This window comes from Falco biarmicus, chromosome 11 (genome assembly GCF_023638135.1).
Source record: "Falco biarmicus isolate bFalBia1 chromosome 11, bFalBia1.pri, whole genome shotgun sequence".
Classification (NCBI taxonomy): domain Eukaryota; kingdom Metazoa; phylum Chordata; class Aves; order Falconiformes; family Falconidae; genus Falco; species Falco biarmicus.
In genome coordinates, this window is record NC_079298.1 from 3,859,122 (window position 1) to 3,877,745 (window position 18,624).

The 18,624-nt window shown below is 39.6% G+C and overlaps 1 protein-coding gene across 6 annotated transcripts in view; it reads right to left on the reverse strand.

Annotated features, from left to right (window-relative positions):
- Positions 1–18,624, reverse strand: part of LRRC7 (leucine rich repeat containing 7) — a 177,546-nt gene that overhangs the window by 38,702 nt on the left and 120,220 nt on the right. For all 6 annotated transcript variants that reach the window (XM_056355871.1, XM_056355870.1, XM_056355877.1 and 3 more), the window contains 5 exons: positions 13,591–13,720; positions 13,085–13,200; positions 3,688–3,757; positions 1,163–1,262; positions 321–445 (listed from right to left, as the gene is read on the reverse strand). In XM_056355871.1, the coding sequence (XP_056211846.1) occupies positions 321–445; positions 1,163–1,262; positions 3,688–3,757; positions 13,085–13,200; positions 13,591–13,720 (541 nt within the window). The remainder of the gene's footprint in view (positions 1–320; positions 446–1,162; positions 1,263–3,687; positions 3,758–13,084; positions 13,201–13,590; positions 13,721–18,624) is intronic.

Sequence of the window (18,624 nt, forward strand, 5' to 3'; positions counted from 1 at the left end):
CATTAATTCTAAGTCTCCCAATATTTTGTGTTAGTTTTGTCCTTGTGACAAAACACTGTCACAGTAGGAACTCGACATTAGGGTTATGGGCCTGAACTGACTTACAAAATCAGTTTTGCTGTCTAGACAACAGTAACAAAAGCGGAAGTCGGTAAGGTGTACTTCAGAGAGAACAGGTATGCTCTTCTTCCTCAACTGCTGTACTTGAAACATGGTGACGAGTACTTACTGGGTATTTAGAACACAGAAATAGTTCCAAGATCTGTAAACTGACCCCGGCCATAATATGTGAATACCAGAATAAATCAAATAGAACTTACCTTAACTTTCCCTGCATTTTCCTCCTCTTCCTTTTTTTCTTCAAATTCAAAGGCAACAGTCATACGTTGCTGTCTCTGCTCCTCCCATAAAGTAGGGTTAAAACTATCACTGTCTGACTGGAAGTCTACAGTTAAATTGCAAACAGCAATGCACAAGAACAAGTAATTAGTGCACTCAGCAAAAGACTGGAAATTATCAAAAAAGACATGTTCTAGTTAATCCTGTAATTTTGGGTTATTGTTTTAAAACTGCTGAGGGGGCCAACGAAAGCAGGAACCGATAAACAATTACGAACAGAGTTTAATATTAAAACTGAAACGAGTGTGATGGGAAGCAACAGGGTTTTGCGGCAGACGTGGAGCAGAGGGGCAGTACACAAGCTAACTTAACACAGTGACATGAGAAGCCAAACCCTCAATTCTGCGAGGCTCAGAGCTCTGACCCTCACATATCTAGGAGGTGGCTCACCCCCCAGCTCTCTCAGGCAGGTCCCAAGTCTCTGCAGGTTGAGCTGGCTCAGGCCAACAGCCTGTCTGCACAGCAGCAAGGCATACTCTAGAATTTCTGTCCCATGAACACTCAATTCCCCGATTCAAATTGTTTATACAAAGCCATTCTTCTGAAAATATAAGTGTTCAAGAAAATGTAAATCTGATGGCCTGAGAATAATGGATTTGTAAACAAGATTCCTTTGGGTATGACAAAATACGCACGGTTATGTGTGCACCACTGGCTTTACATGTCAGAAGAGCCACTCGCACACAGGACCACATCTGAAACCCCTTCCTCTCCCTCCCTCTGTTTTTTCCTGCCTTTGTAGGAACTGCTGATGCCATTTTACCTTCATCACTGCGGGGTTGCTGGGGAAACATGTAGTTAGTCAGTACTCTCTGCTTTGTTTCTGGGTGAGCCTCAGTTTGCAGTGGAATGAGAGCCTTGGACTGCACAGGAAAGGCAAAACAAAGAACTGTTAATTCACAGCACGTGTGTTGTGACTGAGATGGGATTTTAGCATTTGATAAACAGAAAATACAAGATTAATTAAAATTCCGTATGAAAATAGACTTCTCTATGCACTAAAATAAGTATTATCTAGTGGAAATGCCTCCTCTCCCATTCCTCATTTCTGTAATTCCTACCAGGATCAACAGAATAGCACTAAATGTCAGAAATACTGACTGCATGTTCAGAGTCATACCGGTGAGGAAGCTAAAGGATCAGCAGAACAGAGCTGCAACTACACAGCTAAAACACCCACATTATGGCTGTGATCTATTTTAAGCTACGGCTAATGAGGAGTAAATTCATGATAGTTATTAGTTCATCTGAGGGTAAATCTGGTGCTCAGATGTTATTGTTGCGTTTTACTTCAATTGTTTATTTTTCATTATTGATTTGCTCCAACATAGTATCTAGGAGTGACTATCTTAGTTCATTGAATAGAAACTAATCCATGCTATACTGCAGAAAAGTCAAAATGCTGAAAAAAACCTGTGTATTGAAAAGGAAGTGCATGTCGTGTGGCCGGGCTGAGGAGTCATGCAATGTTATTTTTTTAAGGGCAATCAGAGTGAAAAAAATGAAAATCCTATTGGACCACATTAAAACTTACTCATCATTTTCTATTATCCATCTCACTCAGTCTCCCCTCCCTTTAGCGTTAAAATTTTTTGCTTGGCTATAAAAGTAAAAATTACATTTAAAAAGCAGTGCAGTAAGTATGTACCGATGTAAATCTATCGACTGCATTGCACTTGGCTTTGCCGTGATTTGAGGGCACGGCTGAATGGTACGCTGCGGCCAGGAGCCAGCAGGAATTTGATCTGACATCTTGACAAAGAAACGGCCCCATCTGCTGGGCTGTGCCCCGCGGACAGGCACGGGCCCTGCTCTGCGGTTCCGCAGCCGGCGGTCTCAGCGCAGACATGCACACACCGCGTCAGCACACAGGCAGCTTGCAGGACCCGAGCCCTGTGCCTTTGTCATATGGATAAAAGGGTGGACATGGCCCTGCTGGAGTGAGTCCAGACAAGGCCATGAAGATGCTCACAGGACGGGAGCACCTTTGCTATGGAGGCAGGTTGAGAGCTGGGGCTGGTCAGCCTGGAGAGGAGAAGGCTCCGGGAGACCTTCCAGTGCTTAATGGGTGCTTATAAGAAAGATGGGGACAGACCTTTTAGTAGGGCCTGTAGTGACAAGACAAGGGGGAATGGTTTTAGACGGAAAGAGGGGAGATTTAAATGAGATATCAGGAAGAAATTATTCCCTACGAGAGTGGTGGCGAGGCGCTGGCCCAGGCTGCCCGGAGCAGCTGTGGGTGCCCCATCCCTGGCAGGGCTCAAGGCCAGGCTGGACGGGGCTGGGAGCAGCCTGGGCTGGGGGGAGGGGTCCCTGCCCGTGGTGGGGGGTGGGACTGGGTGGTCTGTAAAAGGTCCCTGCCAACCCAAACCGTGCTGTGATTCTATGAGATTCTGCGATAATTTCCAGAAACATGGTAATTGGCCCCTGAAGAATTATTCTCATTAGCTTCAGTTGAAGAGGTGTAATATCTGACTATGGGCGTGACTGTGAAATGAGAAAGATGAGATTATGAGAATGTCCTGAGATTTTTAAAAACTGTTAGGTATGTCAAACTTTTTTAACACTGTACAAATTGAGTATTTCTCCATTTAAGAGTTAAATTATGAAGGTGCCCAACTATTCTATCCACCAATCCTGCAAAGGATTGAGACTTATTTTAGTGCTCAGAAAGTGTTACATTTCTCAGTGTTCATGTTACGTAATTGTTTTAAAATAGAATCCTAAAGAATATATAGTAGTGAAACCAAACCCCATGGAACAAAGAAAGGCAAACTTAAATTTAAAAGGAACTCAGGTAACAGTTTTCTCCAAACCAAGACTAAGAGTTCTTGCGCATCTTTTACCTGTTTAAACTCCCACTGACATCAATGGAGTTTAAAATATACAGGAATGGAAGCATGGACAGGAAAAGGGGAAAGGAAGATAACAAGAATGGAGGCACAGGTGGAGTAAAGGATGGGACAAACCAATAACAAAGCCTTACCTCTTGAATTTCTATTTACGAAATAGTCTCTTGATACTTTTGGTCTTTATTTACTACTTTTGTAAGGATATAGAAGCTTAGCTAGATGCAAGTAATAAAGCCTGCAAAGGTGATCCTTCCAAGTTAATAAATCACAGGCAGAAGAATCTATATCTATACCTTGATATGAAAGCATAAAGCTGGACTGGGAGCAAACACCTCTAAAATCCTACTACAATCACGTATTAAATTGTAGGTTTCATTTACGTCCCTTACTAAGATCTCTAGTTACTGAAGAACGTATGAATATTGAAAGTCATTACCTGGTTGTCAGAAAGCCACAAAGCTGCAAGTTCTTTAAGTTTAGTAAAAGTGAATGGTAAATTCTTCAGTCTGTAAATGATAATATTGAAACAACATGAATCCTTCATTTTCACAATGAAACTACTGGAAAGACTTGTGTACAGCATGTTTGTTTATCTTGATCATACTGAAATTGCTACAGTTTCATATCTTTTCTCTCACTTTTTACTACAATGTAGTATTTTATTAAGGGCATTCCACATTAAGAGTGACATTTGGAGTCTAAACCTACTGACATCACACCCTAAAGGTACTAAGGAGATACCAGTATTTTGCCTTGGCTATAATGTAATCAAAGTTACAGATTATAACACAGAAAACAGAAAAAAAATCTTGGTCCCAGGAAGATTTATATGAAAGACCTAACAGTTCTTAGTGTAGCTAACAGAAATCCTCCTATTGGACATTTAAGTTTTAGAACAGAAATACTCTAAGATTACTGAATATTTTTTTTTCAGAAGTGTTAAGAAAATGTCAAGAAAATAATATAAATATTCATAGTGAAACTAAATGATAAAATCAACTGAAAAATTAAAAATATAGCATTCTTATTATCCACATAAACACATTTCTTAGAAGTGATCTGAGTGTGGGAATGGGAAAATGATGACTAAATACTTGTGAAAACTTCATTCATGTTTTTCCCACTCACTAATCTTGAACATATTTTTAGTGTTCAGTCTGCACCAACACAAGAGAGCTGCCCTAATCACATACTGATAGTCTCCCATCTCTCCTTTACAGAAGGTTAAGGAGCTGGAGGACTGTAGGAAGAAATGGCCCAGCCAAAGGTCTGTCTCCAAAGACAAAAGCTAAATGTGATTTAACAAAAAGAAAAGAGAAAAAACCCTTTCCTGAGAGAGTCACACAATCCCATACTGTGGAAAGAAAGGTTCTTATAGATGCGGTCACTCACACCTCACACAAAGACAAGCAATCCACTGGTGGGTATTCCACCACATGCCATCAGCAGGAGAATCCTTTGCCCCTCTACCAGCAAATAACCAACAATACTCCTATAGTCTTCTTCATATTAAAATCTGTTTGTGTTTCTGGGAGAGATGACCCCACGAGCTTTTGTACCACTGCCTCTGTGCAGCACTTACAAAGTGTATCCATTATGGAATTACTTTAGATGTATTTTTGCCACAAAGTCATTACCATTAAAAATCATGTTATTTCAGATAGCAGTGTGTAGTTACTAAAAGTAACGCATTTTAAAGATTTTAATACGAATACCTTATACTAAGAATGACTTACCTAAGAAAGTGAAATAAATTGACATAAATGAATACACATACATATGATGCTATGACATCATTTCCAATTATAAAATGCCTGTATAGATCAGAGCAGCTCTACAGGTGTATGCATGTTTAAATCTAGAATTAAGGCCATAGGAAAGAAAGGAGTGCCCTAAACTACCTGAAATTTAGTTTTCATTCCTGTCTTATATAACAAATATATATATATTTTTTAACAGTGTGGAATAGTGCATTCTGTGACATTCTTTATAAATTAAGGTTACAAGTTTAAGCTTTAATAGCTAACATAAAGATTCTTAAACAGTGTTTATCCAGGTGTTTTATTCAGAGCTTTATTTCCTGCATAAAAAGAGAATAAATTATGCTTTTCAAGTGATACCTTTATTTCTTTACACTTTAGGATTCAGTACCTGTAACCTAAATTTCGAAAATATACAGAACCCTTTGTCTGAAGAGGGTTACTGGTAATGTTTCCAATGCGCTCAAGTTGAGAAGTGTGTACGAAAAGGAGAAGCAAAACTAGTAAGCATGCCTCGGAAACGATGTGTGGCAAGGGGATCTCCAAACTGGTTTTCCATTTCCATATGCAAAAAAAACACAGAACTCTTTTATTTTTAATTCTTATTTGCCAATAACCCTGGATACCTGTTTTTAAACATCTGAAAAGATCCAAAGAATGCAGGCATCCAAAATCATTGATGTTTCTTTAAAAATTTCAACCAAGATAAGCCTCAGCCTCTTCTTCTAAATGCAACTTGTTTTTGTAAGTTTAAGACTGCTTTTTAAATTGTGTACTGTAGGAACATTTCTCCTTCATCTGTCCTAACAATGCACAAGCAAACACTGATTTTCACGAACAACTGAATTACCAAGTGATTTTGCATTATACCCACTTTCAAGACAAGGCCCACGGTAACTGTCAGTTACAGCGTTTTAACCACAAAAGGTAAATACATAAATGTTTTTATAGCTTCATCAGCCAAAATAAGGGTATACTACAGCTACAAAGGGTCTCAAGTATTAATTATGCATGGATGCAGGTTGATTAGTTTCTACATACAATAGGCCAGATCCTATTTGGTACAAATCAGCATAATTCTGCTGACTTCAAAGAACTAAGTCACATCATCCTCAGTAAAGGATTTGGCTGCCTCTGAGGAAAAACCTGTTCATCAATAATTGAAAAAAGTGACGAACCTGCACTGCTTCCATTGATCGAATACATGACTGCAACCAGGTATCAGTGAGTACAAAGAAATGTAAAGTTTATGGCTGTGCTATTCAACAGAGAGCTTTTATGCTTAAATGTTGAAACTTCTCACTAGACAGTTTGGAAAATTACAACATGTAATTGTTTTTATAAATCTAAGGGAAAATAAGGGTCACAATAGTAGATGAAACTTTAATTGCTGCATAGATAGTTGATTAAGAAAATGGCCAAATTAAATTACAACACAGTTCAAAGGCAAACTATGCTGTACCAAAATGATTTATTCTTAGTACAGATGCTACTTCACTCAGCCTGAACAAATAACCTTTGCAGGAGGCTATTTCTTGACTGGAAGGTGGTGTTTGTTTCAGAGCAGCTGTAGCCCAGCAGTCAGGACTAATACAAACAGAGCCATAGACCCTGCACCCATTCCTTCAGGCATCAGCTGAACGGCATCCAGACACATGAAGTCTGTGGGAAAACAGTATCTCCGAATCTTCAGAACAATTACACTAGTTCTAACACCTGGCAGCCACCCGCTGCGCATGCTTTCCTGCGTGAGCAACAGTGTCATTCCTGCGCAATTTTTTCATCACTAATAACTTTGATTTACAAACTGATTTAAATCTTAAACTGAAATGTAAAAAGAGCTGAAAACACAATAGCCAAATTAAAGAAATATATTAGTGCTATAGAGATTATATGTATTCATATTAATTGCTTAAATTACAGGTAAAATTACATATGCCACTGGTAAATTCAAAAGTTTAAAAATTATTAATAAAAATATTTATTTTAAAGTAAACCCTGAAGCACCAACTGTTTTTTCTGGAAAACAACTATCCACAGTAATAGTTTGGAAAAACATGAAATGCATAATGTTCTTTTATAGTGTGTAATTTTCACATAGCAAATGTTTTCTTTTGAGAAAAAAGGGGAAGAAATTTCCCCTGAAGTTCCTCAGGTGAATAAAAAAACCCCTAAACCAAACCTAGCACACCTCTGAAATGACAGCCCTAAACATTAAATCCTTGTACCACATGGCTTCACAGCCTCAAAGAAGCTACATTCATTCTTGAACGAGGACTTCAGAAAAATTCCTTCCATTATTAATCCCAGATGACACATTTTGCATGATTTCTGAAGTTCTTAAGTGCTAAATACTTTAAGAGTAAGATAATGAATATTATTCATGGAACACAAAAAAAGCAAAGAAAATGTCATTGATACTGTTTAAATACAAAAACCACCAAATGTTGGTATTTGAGGGGTCTTATGGGTCAAAGGTGGTCTTTGCTTTTACTATAAGCCTCCTGAAAGACATAATTTTACCTTTTCTTTATTATTAATAATTGCTTTTCTCATGGTTTTGTAAAATAACCAACTACATATTTGTACCAGGTACTAAATTTTTTGTTACGCCTTAAGTAAGCAAGCTCAGAATATGGGAAGATTGTCCACTAAGTTCAAGTAGTGTAACGTACAAAGAGCTTACCGAATACCTAGGGGAATGCTTTCTAGATTCATCGATGCATACATATACTTTATACTTTAGTGACATTCAGAAAGAATTTTCAAATAATAATCCAAACATGAAAAATGCATGTCAAAACATGTTGAAAGTTAATTTTAACAAGCAGCATTACCAGTCAGTCAGTCCAGCCCAGAGACAATTGTTATTTGTGACAGTTCTCCAATGTAACTCTCACCAAATTGATTAATAATAGAGTTTTCAAGGTGTGAAAGTTTAAAAGAACATGATTCATATTAACCCACCAACATATTGTTCCCAAAACCATTTGTGGATATACATGGCCAGAAGTAATTACCTCTTTGGCAACGAGCAATAATGCATATTTAAATATCTAACCAGAAAAAGAAGAGATATACCACAGAACAGTCTTTTTTTGAAAGGATAGTGTCATTTTAGGACCTTTTTTCATCTAACTTCTGTGGGTGAGATTCAGAGCAGTAACTGAGTTCTGACCCCAGGACAGAAGCAGAAGCAGTGGAAATACAGAAAGGTGAAGATTCTTTCAGCTCTTCTTTAAGAACAATCTAAAACTAAAAGAAAGGTTACTTACCAGTAACCGATGCTCTTTGAGAAGTGTAGCCCAAATGTACATTCTAACAATTCTACCTCTCAATCACAGGACTCATACCTGGAAGGACTCTGAGGAGAGAGGAGAAGCAGATGGAAGACAAATGTATATGTGGACTACACATTGTGAAGAACACCGGTTACTGGTAAGACATCTTTTTTTCTTTGAATGAATCCCATGTGTTACTCTTAACAGTGACTGAATCCGAGCAGCTACCCCCAGTGACTTTATGTGTTGGAGGTCTCAATATCTTTCATGCAAGTAGTAATTGCACAACTGCTTTATCAAATGCTGCAGTGGTTCTTGAAGCACTGGAGACAGTGTTATGCCTGGCAAAGGCAAGGATGAACCTCCTGGTAGCTGCACTGCAGCTGGAGTCAAAACTTCCCTGACTGCAGTGGGTGAAGCCACCTAACCTCTGGTCAGTTGTACGCTAAGCCCTCATTAGACTCCACCTTAGCAATGTGATAGTAAGGGATTCAGCCCATCATTGCCTTTTATTGTGTGGAGACAAGAGAAAATTGCATTTCCCAGAGGTGAAGAGCCTGCAACAGGGTTGAAAAGGTTTGGACCTGTAAAGATAAAAGGAGAGAGGACTCCCAGCTTATGAAGATGAGAAGATATAGTCTTAGATACAGATATATCTTAGAGTATATGGCATGGGAAAGAAAAGCTGGAGTCTATTTTCCTGGTTAAAACGGAATTCTAACGTGAATATTTGAAGAGAGTCCTGGAACTAAACCAGCTTCATGTCAATTAAGATCAGCAGGGTCCATCTCACAGTGATGAGGGCCTTCAGAAGACATGGAACAAGACAGCATTGACTACATAATACTATGTAGTAGCTGAAACCGTAGTATTAAAAATGCACTAGAGAGGGACTCCAAACACTGACCCACCTTTGAGCAAAATGTGTCAACTCACAAAAACGTGTGATTCCCATTAGTCTGAGTGGTAAAAAGGTCTATGTCAGGTATGCCTCCTTCCTGAAAGGCATCCAATCAGGATTTTAGACCAAACCTCACAAAATATTTCTGAGTTTCATACCCAGACAAACTTCAGATAATGCGAGGGAGGGAGAGCTCCTCTTTTCCTCTTTACATACTACACCACAGCTGTCCTCCGCTCCATGTGTGCATGACCATTCAGAGAGCAAACTGCACATTTTCTGTGCACTCTGGCAAGTTCAAAGCCACCAATATCCCTGTACTCCACATGCCTTGATGAACATGTCCAGAATGAACATTTTTGGTGGCAAAAGGGCATCTTTCAATAAACACTTGAGTAGCCCACCCACCAGCAGAGAGTCAGTCACTGCGATAAAGGCTAATGGATACAAGAGTGCATCATTTACAGTCACAGTTGTAGATATTAGCGGTGAAATCTGGCACGTGACAAAGTAGAAGGAGATGACCCTGAGGTATCATTCCCTGGTATGAACCTGCAGTGGCCAGGTACCCAATGGAAGACTGTGTTCCCTTTGTAAAACCATGCACCCATGATGATCAACATGGACTAAGAGTCACGGTGACAGAGTCTGTTCCCTCTGTAAGGAAAATAATGTCCAAAGATGCATGAGCAGCTGGACACCTGTCAGAATGGACATGAAATCCTCTCTGGTAAGGAGAAAGTCATAAAGGACTGACTAGATAAATTCTGAAAGAATACACGTATGTATTTGTTATACAGTACAGGGAGTAACAGCTGCTTTTCAGAAGATTTGTGTAAAGGTTGGAGCTTTCATGCCAAAAAGGCTGCATCAGTAGTGTTTGGTGGGAAGGGGTCTGCCTTAGCAGTGGAGCCCACAGAGTCAGGGCTCAGCAGGTCTCCTAACAGGCTGAGAGGGAAAAGGCTGACACACATCCCAGGACCCAGGAGCCCATCACCAGAGGGTGAAGCACATGCACTGACCCCTTGGCTCTAGAATTGCCTTTCTGCTCTGCTTGCGTGTCTGTGTGTCGTCTTCCGACAGCTCAAAGGGATACCCAGGAAAAGAGGTGGTTTGCTCTACCTCCTCTGTCATATCCGAAGCAGGAAGAGTAGAGGGGCAAAACTGTTTTGGTAACATGGAAAGGATCCCAGCAACAAGCGGAGCCCAAGTATGCTCCTTATTAGCATGTACATGTGGACTCATTCAAAGAAAGAATGGATATTGCCTTAATGTTAATATGAATGAGAAAATGGGAAAACAGAAAAGTAAAGAAAAAAATAAATTAAGAAATCCAACATTAAGATGATACCTGAATTTTGTCCAAACTCTTTGGTGTCAAAACGTTGAAACTTTTTAGTTTCATTAAAGTGGGAAGTTTCTTAACAAAAGCATTATCACAGTGTCTCAGCAGGGCAATATTTAACCTCAGCCAGAACTGATACCAACAAAGGAGGAAAAATATACTCCCCAAACCCCTTAAGAAAAGCACAGGAGACAATTCAAACAGGTTTAAAGGTTGAAGGTCTACTGTCTGAGTCAGTGCTCTCCCACTAGTTCTACAATGCTTACAACTCGCTGTACAGTTTTTCAGGTTCACTTGAGAGAACAATTTCCCTCCCCAACAGGCAAAGTCCTGTTTCTCCTGTCCTCCTCACAGTTGCTTTGGTGCACAGCCACTGTTTACCTTTAGCTGACTTTGGTGTTTGCCAGCATCACGTCGAGCAAACGGACCATGAAGAGTGTTATAAAATGAACACAACAAGAGGAATGATAGCTTCTTCCATTTTCTGTGAGATAAATCATCTCAGTGACTCATCCAGTGAGCCCTGAGGAAGCATAAGGGCAGATGCAAGGCTACCAGCCAGCACAGAAGGGGAGTGGGAAGGACAGCAGCTGACACATTCCACCCCAAGGAACATTACATCATGGGGATGCTGGTCCCGTAATTACCGTCCTCCACAATGGAAATCCCAATCCTCCCATACAGGGACAGCTAGGGAAAAAAGAAAGGTGGGGCAGGGCTGCTGTTTCGGTGGTGTCCAGCTGTCAGGTCGCCTTGGTTGGGAAACCTTGCCTGCTCTTACTACCTTCGCTGCCTCCTCCCCACAGTGAGCCACCTCCTCTCTTGCCTCAGCAGTAGCACTCACAATCAGTAATTAGACATGAAGTCACATGCCTGAAATCAGCAACTGACCTGGCTGAAAAGTAACTTGGAATAAAAAAGGAAAAAAACCCAACCCACTCACTAGGTTTTCTGCCTCCTCAACTCAAACTCATGGCAGTTACATGCCTGAAAAGGGGGCAGAGTGATCCAGCTCAGATTTACAAGTTTGAAAAGGGGGCAGAGTGATCTGGCCCAGACTGGTTTAACATGCCAGGGAAGGCACCCTGCAGCTGCAGCTCCTTAAACTCCCAAGCAGCCCTGAACCAGCACTGTCTATTGCCTCCCCACTCCTACCCTGCTCTGTGCTTGCTCCTGCCTGCCACTCCAGCCAGCTGCACAGCAGCCACTGGAAACGTCCATCTGAAAATTCACCATATTTGTGATAGGCCACTTTCATCTATATCCCTTACGCATTCAAGATCCCCATACACCTGAAAAAAGTCCCACTAGGACAGGACAGGGTATATGGATATGGAACAGTGAAGGGAAGCCAGGCTGCCTTTGTTGGCAAGAATGCCAGCTGGAGTGATTTTAAAGTGTTGCCTGAAATACAGTTTCAGACTGCAGATGTACAGATAAAAGCACAAACGTACACTCCTGTGGAAACATACTGATGGCAGAGTACTCCCTGTCCCTGGGAAGGCACTGGAATCTGAAACCCAAAATCAAGAGACTCAAGATTTGATTCTGGAACCTAGGTAGCTTCAACACAAACTAGAGTTAAACTTTAGGTTCTGTTCCATACATAATGTATTTTATGATACACAATTGCAATGCAGAAAATCACCTAACAGAATTAAGCAAATTATTTTAAACAAATGTATTACAGGGATTTCTACATTACTTCGTTTTATATTTTATGCTCTACCTTGACAATGAAACTGCTGACAGTAAATCAGACACAGATGTGGAAAGTCCTTCCTCTAATTTTTACTGAGCATGGATGACAATTACTGGAAACAAAATGGTATTCACAACCCCTATGTTGCACTAAAGAGCAAACTTGTATTTCTGTGGTTGTTCTGGAATTTAACATATTCTTGGAACACATGCATGTATTAACCTCAAGAAAAAGTCAGTCTTTTCTGATGCTTATGGCAGCACAGGATAGGCATCAAGAAAGGCTCATTTTAAGCATTCACTTTCTCGGAGGAATAGTTATGTGCACTAAGAACAGAAGAATCTGTTCAAGTTTTTTACAAAACCTTTGCTCTTCTGAAGAAAATAGAAAATTTTCTTATGATTTCAGCGGAGGCAGGATAACATACTAGTGTGCTTGCATTTAATGATTTCCTTTATATCAGCTTATCACAATTTTTAATAATTAAATATTATAACATATACAATTTTAGAGCCAAATATCACACTTTCACATGGAAACAGCAGGAGATAAAAGAAGTAAACAGGTTTTAATCTATTAAAACACACTGAGACCCAGACCTTGGCCCCATTCAAGTTTTTCTTTGCATGTCAGTGGAACTAAGAGTTGCATGTCAGTGGAATAAAGATTTAAAAAATTAACATTTTTTCCTTCTAGTTTAAATAAAGTAACTCTAAATAAATTTTTTCTATTTTAAAATATATTTTATATAAACGTTCTTTTTACAAATACCTAAAAAGAATAGTTGAAATTTTTTTTAGAAATAAATTCTTATAATGGGTTAGAAAAATTATGTGAACAATACCTGTTATCACTCAGATTTAACACCCTCAGCTTCTGCATCTGACCAATCTCATCAGGAAGAAATTCCAGCTTGTTAGAGCGGAGAGACATCACTGTTACATTTTTACAGCTTCCAATCTACAGGAATGAAAAAACCAAAGAAGTTAGGATACCTACTTTCATTAAGTTATTATCACTAATTTTTTATGCCAGGAGGTGGCCAAATTGTGTTTTTACTGTAAGTGACATAAAGCAGAAAACGCAGAATCTAGCCAGAACATAATGCCCTCCTTTTGTCAGTAACATCAGGGAAATGCCTAGGGTTACCTGCACTACTCTTCTGAGTGACACACTCACCTTTACATGAATTTACTAAAGTACTGGTTTTACTATGTTACTGTTGAGCATGTAAGAAAGATAGTGTATAAACAATTGCTTTAACAGATATTTTGTCTAAGCAGGGAAGAAATCTCGGGCCTACCACAAAACATTTCAACTTGCAATTTAAAAACAGAATCAGCTTCTCACTTCTCTGGGCAGTTCAGGAAGGAAATTCTCATCCACAGCCAACGTCCTCAGGTTATGAAGGTAGCCAATGGTAGAAGGTAAGGCCTCCAACTCATTACAGCTGCAGTCAAATTCTTCTAATAAAGATAAACTGAAATTGTAAATACACTTGTTAGATGCTATACAGGGACTAAATAACAAAATTTAACACTCCAAAACCTTGGAAGTTTTAAAGCATCACACTACTACAGACATCATCCTCTGAAGGGGGAACCTTTATTGCAGATTTCCCTACGAGGAGTCTATAATAATATGATTTCAGGAACTATTAGGGACACCGTTAATCAATCTTATCTACTAAGGCAGTTTAAGAAAGACCACTTAGCTTCCCCACATTATCATTCTTACTTTTTGTAGTGAGGAAGTATTGCAAGCACTTCAAACAGACAGTGATCATGGCAATTCACACTAAGCTGAAGAATCAAACCAAAAAGTTTATAATCTTCACATACAAAAACACACAACAGGTAAAGAACTACTGCTTTGGGAGAGCAATGGGAAGGGAAGCAGGAATTGCCTCCAGGGTACATTCCAACTGACGCACTCGACATAATTTCTAATACAGTTCAGTAGTGAAAAAAGATGAGCTTGGATTCAAACTCAGCAAAGTAATCTCAGCTTGTTGTAGGCAGACACAGCTTTTGTAAAAGTGCTTATCTTTCACATGTTGAGAAAGCTGGCTGAAAAGGGATCTTGGAAGAGTATCTGTATGGCAAGGACCGAAACAAAGCAGACCAAAGTAAGTAATCTTCTGACACTCAAATACTCTCTTAAAAAAAATGAATTAATCTCCATTTCTGCCTTGTATCCCTTTTCCTTGATTGTTGTATTCTGTCAAATTGTGGAAAGAAAGAGACCTGACCTTTTCTTCACGTAATCATGTTTTCAGGAAAGAGGAAGAAATAGACACAGCTGACAGAAAACTCCGCTGTTGAACAGAAGCCCAGGCTGGCCACTGCCCACAGTGCTGGAGAGCAGTACGTACAGAGAAAGCACAGCTTCCTAGTCCCTTCAGTATAGCCCTGCATTTTATTATTTTATACCTAGTGCTTTCAGTATAGCCCTGCATTTTATTATCCATCAAAAGGACTGTGAAATGAGTTGGAATGCACCAAGTCCTAAATGAAAAGGGCCCACAGTGTAAAAGCCACCACCGCCTCTGACGGCAGCTGGCACCTACACAGAAAGCAAGCCAAGGAAACGCCAAGAGAGCTGACCCGATGCACAGCACTTGAACCTCCCCACCCACTGCTGCTCCAGGACGAAATGGTCATCAGAGGCATTTCTTCAGGAGCCTGTCCTTGCCAGTCACACAGCCCTCAGGACTCTTTTGAGTGTTTGCTTTTCCCTGAAGACAGCAGGTAGTATCAGGCAACACTTAAACATCAGTCCTACTTTGGTGATTAAGAATCAACAATTTGACCTTTGCTAATGCAAATAACACTTACAAACAGGAACATATATATGTAATACATTTTATATAGAGAGAGAAAGAAAAAAATATATATCTTACATATATATTATGCATATGCAAATACACACATATATAAATATTCAGGAGAAATACCTACTGAATCTCTTCAAAAATTAGGCTGGATGTAACGGTTCTCAAAATGCATGCTGTACTGCACCGCTCATTCAGCTCATGTAATACAAGTTTTGTGAGCCATCAAAAATGCCATTGTTCCCTACTTCTGCTGCCCCTTTTCTGCTCCCCACATACTACCTTTTTCTCTCAAGTGCTTTAATTAATAGTAAGATTAAATGACAAGCAATTATTTCTTCCCCAACATTTGTCATCTCCCTGTCCACTGATGAAGGGATTAGGTGCCCAGAAGACTGTGTCTGGTTTTTACCCAAATGTTTTGGTAGATCTGATAAAGTTTACCTCTGCTCCAAACCTTGCTCCTTAGTACTTATATGGCTTACAGCTGCAGGCCTGGACCTTCACTGTATTTCTAATTTACCTTTATTTCAGTTTCTTCATCAAAAAAAGGTCTTTCAGCCTTCAAATTTTATGCAACATGAAAACAGAAATAGCTATTCCTAACACTGAACTCTCAGAACTTTCCTCTAACTGCTGTACTTCAGTAGGCTGAAAAGCCAGAGTCACACAGTGATTAGTGAGAGATCCATGGAATACATACAAAAGCTCTGCCAACAAAAGTTTTGCTCATAGCTTGTCTTTAACACAAGCTTTGTAACCACCACAATTTATTTCAAGATTCTCAGTGAAGTAAAAAATCAGTCGTACCTACTTCATATGGAATGTGTGCTTGACAGAGGGAAATCCAAATGGAAACCTTGTTAAATTTCAGGATTCACACATTCTGCCTTTTACTGATGATAACACAACCAGAAAAGCTTGAAAATAGATAAGCTTAATTGAGAACTACCATGTTTCCAATGGCAATCAGAAAATCTGACACTCTGAACTGTAACTGTGGAAGTTTCCCTGACAGTGAGGAATGACTTTATCAGACAAGAAAATTTTATTTGAAAGCTATTGTCTGGCACAGACATTCTCAGCTTCTTTCCTTCCTGATGACATCAGCAGCAGACAAATGAAGACAGCCACAACAAAAACAACAAAGTCAGTGTAAAACTGTATTTCATCTGTGTAACTACCATGGTTAAAAAAATACGCACTTCAGAAAGGGATTTTTCTTTCACCATGGATTGTGCATGAAAGGAAGTTAACAATAACAGCTATAGTTCCAACTATGCCAATTTAGCTAAAATATCATTAACCTTACTGTCTTGGGCTAAATTCAGATCATTCTTGATAGGTTTAAAGACAGACAGACAAAAATCAGATATGCACCTGCTGTTCAGTTTGGCACCTACTGAAATGAGGCAGTTCACCCTACATGTCCTAAGGTAGAAGAGGAATATTTTTAGACAGATCAGTAGAGAGATTCATGGAGAATGAAGACTGCCATGAATTAGAGAGTAGTTTCAACCCTCTCAGCCCCATTTCATTCAGTCAGAGACCTTTTCTCCCAACAGCCACGGTACCCAGTGAACTGCTGCCAAAGCAACCTAAATCCTAAGAGTTAGCTACACCCACTATTTATCCAACATCGGGCAAAAGGAATTTTGCAGACCCATGAATACAAGTTAACACTTCCATCCGCAGCATCTGGTACTGTCAGATATGGTACAGCCTAGACACATACACAAAACACTCATCTGACGTAACACACTGGCTCTTGACCTACCACATCATTACCTATGTATGGGTCATCACTTCCCTCGTGACACTGTCCTACTCACAAAGGGGAAGCACGGCCATTCACTCAGGCCCTACAGACCAAATCTCCAGTCTTTGGGTCTAGTTTAGTCAAGTACTTAATCAACATGAATCCACTGATTTTATGTAGAATGTTTTATTAAGCTGGGTCTACTGCATGTAGTATCTTGCAGGGTCAAACTAAATGCCACTTACAGGCTTGCCCTTTGAACAAGACTGGTGGTGGTTCACTATGAGCAGCATCAACTCAGACAGTGCTGAAGTGCTCTGTGTTTCATCATGAAATTGGTCTCTGGAGGGAAAGTTCCCTCCTCCACACTGCTAATCTTTGTGTGACAATAATATACTCTGCAGTGGGTACCACAACTATCATTTAGGAGAAAAGAGACCCAGTAGGAAACTATCCAAACGGATGAGTCAGAGAAAGGAAGTTCATTTTGATATGGGAGACACTGTCCTCGTTAAATGAGAGAAAGTACTTTATTTAAAAAGCACAACCAATCATCCAAAAATAAGGTGATAATATTAGGCGATTAGCCCACTGCTCTGCATATACACCATTCAGAGCAGCAGTATGCATCTTTAAAAATATAATTAAGGCTCCAAGACAAACAATAGTGACCAGATATCAGGCTAAAAAAAAAAAAAAAAAAAGAGGGGTTCCCCTTCAATTTGAGCAGTTCAATATGAAAATGAAATTCATTGTTAAAGATTATGTTGGACAGAATATCAAACTTTTCGCTGAGTGCCCAGTACGGCCTTGAGCTTTACGAGCTTTCACTGCCTATCAGTATTTATTGCTACACAATGATTTGTGTAGCAAAGATTTGCCTTTTTGTGATTCATATAACCAACTTCTAATATTCTCCGTGAACGTCACATAAATCTGAAGACACTGCAAGAAGTACAGCATGGTAAGCCAAACCTGAGCTTTCAGTTGCTACAGTTGTAATAGTTCACAAGTCTGCATTTATTTTCGCTTTCCTGAATGGCATACCAAGAACTAAATTATTATCAAAATTATTACTATAAAAAGGGTGCAGGAGCAGTAAAGCGCTGGCTGTGCAGCTTAAAGATTATTTCCATTCTAGAGACCTCACTGTACTGTCATATTTCTGGACAAGTCTAAATTAAGCCTTCTAGGCTTTAATTTTGGAAGCTGCAGGACAGCCCTGGCTCTACTTCTAATGAAACAGTTTGTTGAGCTACAACCTGTGGAAGAGAGAACGGGTTTTGCACTGAGGGCAATCCAAGGGCAACTCTGCTCACATATGCCCCCTGCCCAATGTTCCGTGCTGCCAGCACAGAACTGGTACAAATGGTACAGCCACCTGTTCACTCACACCAGACAGCCATCACTCAGGCTGAACTCTGTTTTTTCTGCCTGCATACTACTGCTGGCACAAGGGGGATGATGAAAACACTAGTAGTGCTATAACTGTGGAAGGCAGCCAGGGACCATGTACTCTGAAATTTTTGCCAATTATCAGTTCATATAGCATTTCATAAGTCAAATATGTAGAGGAAGAGTCTATAACAAAAATATCAATGTCTACAAAAATATCAATGTTAGAGATATGTTCTGCCAGAAAGGGATATCTGTAGTGTGAAATACTACGAAGAATCACCTATTTCAATACATGGAGCCATGCTTGCATCCACCTTGAATTTTACAACACATTGTGGATTTCATTTAGCAGTAAGTTCAAGACACACAGCAGTACAAGAGAGAATTCTGCACC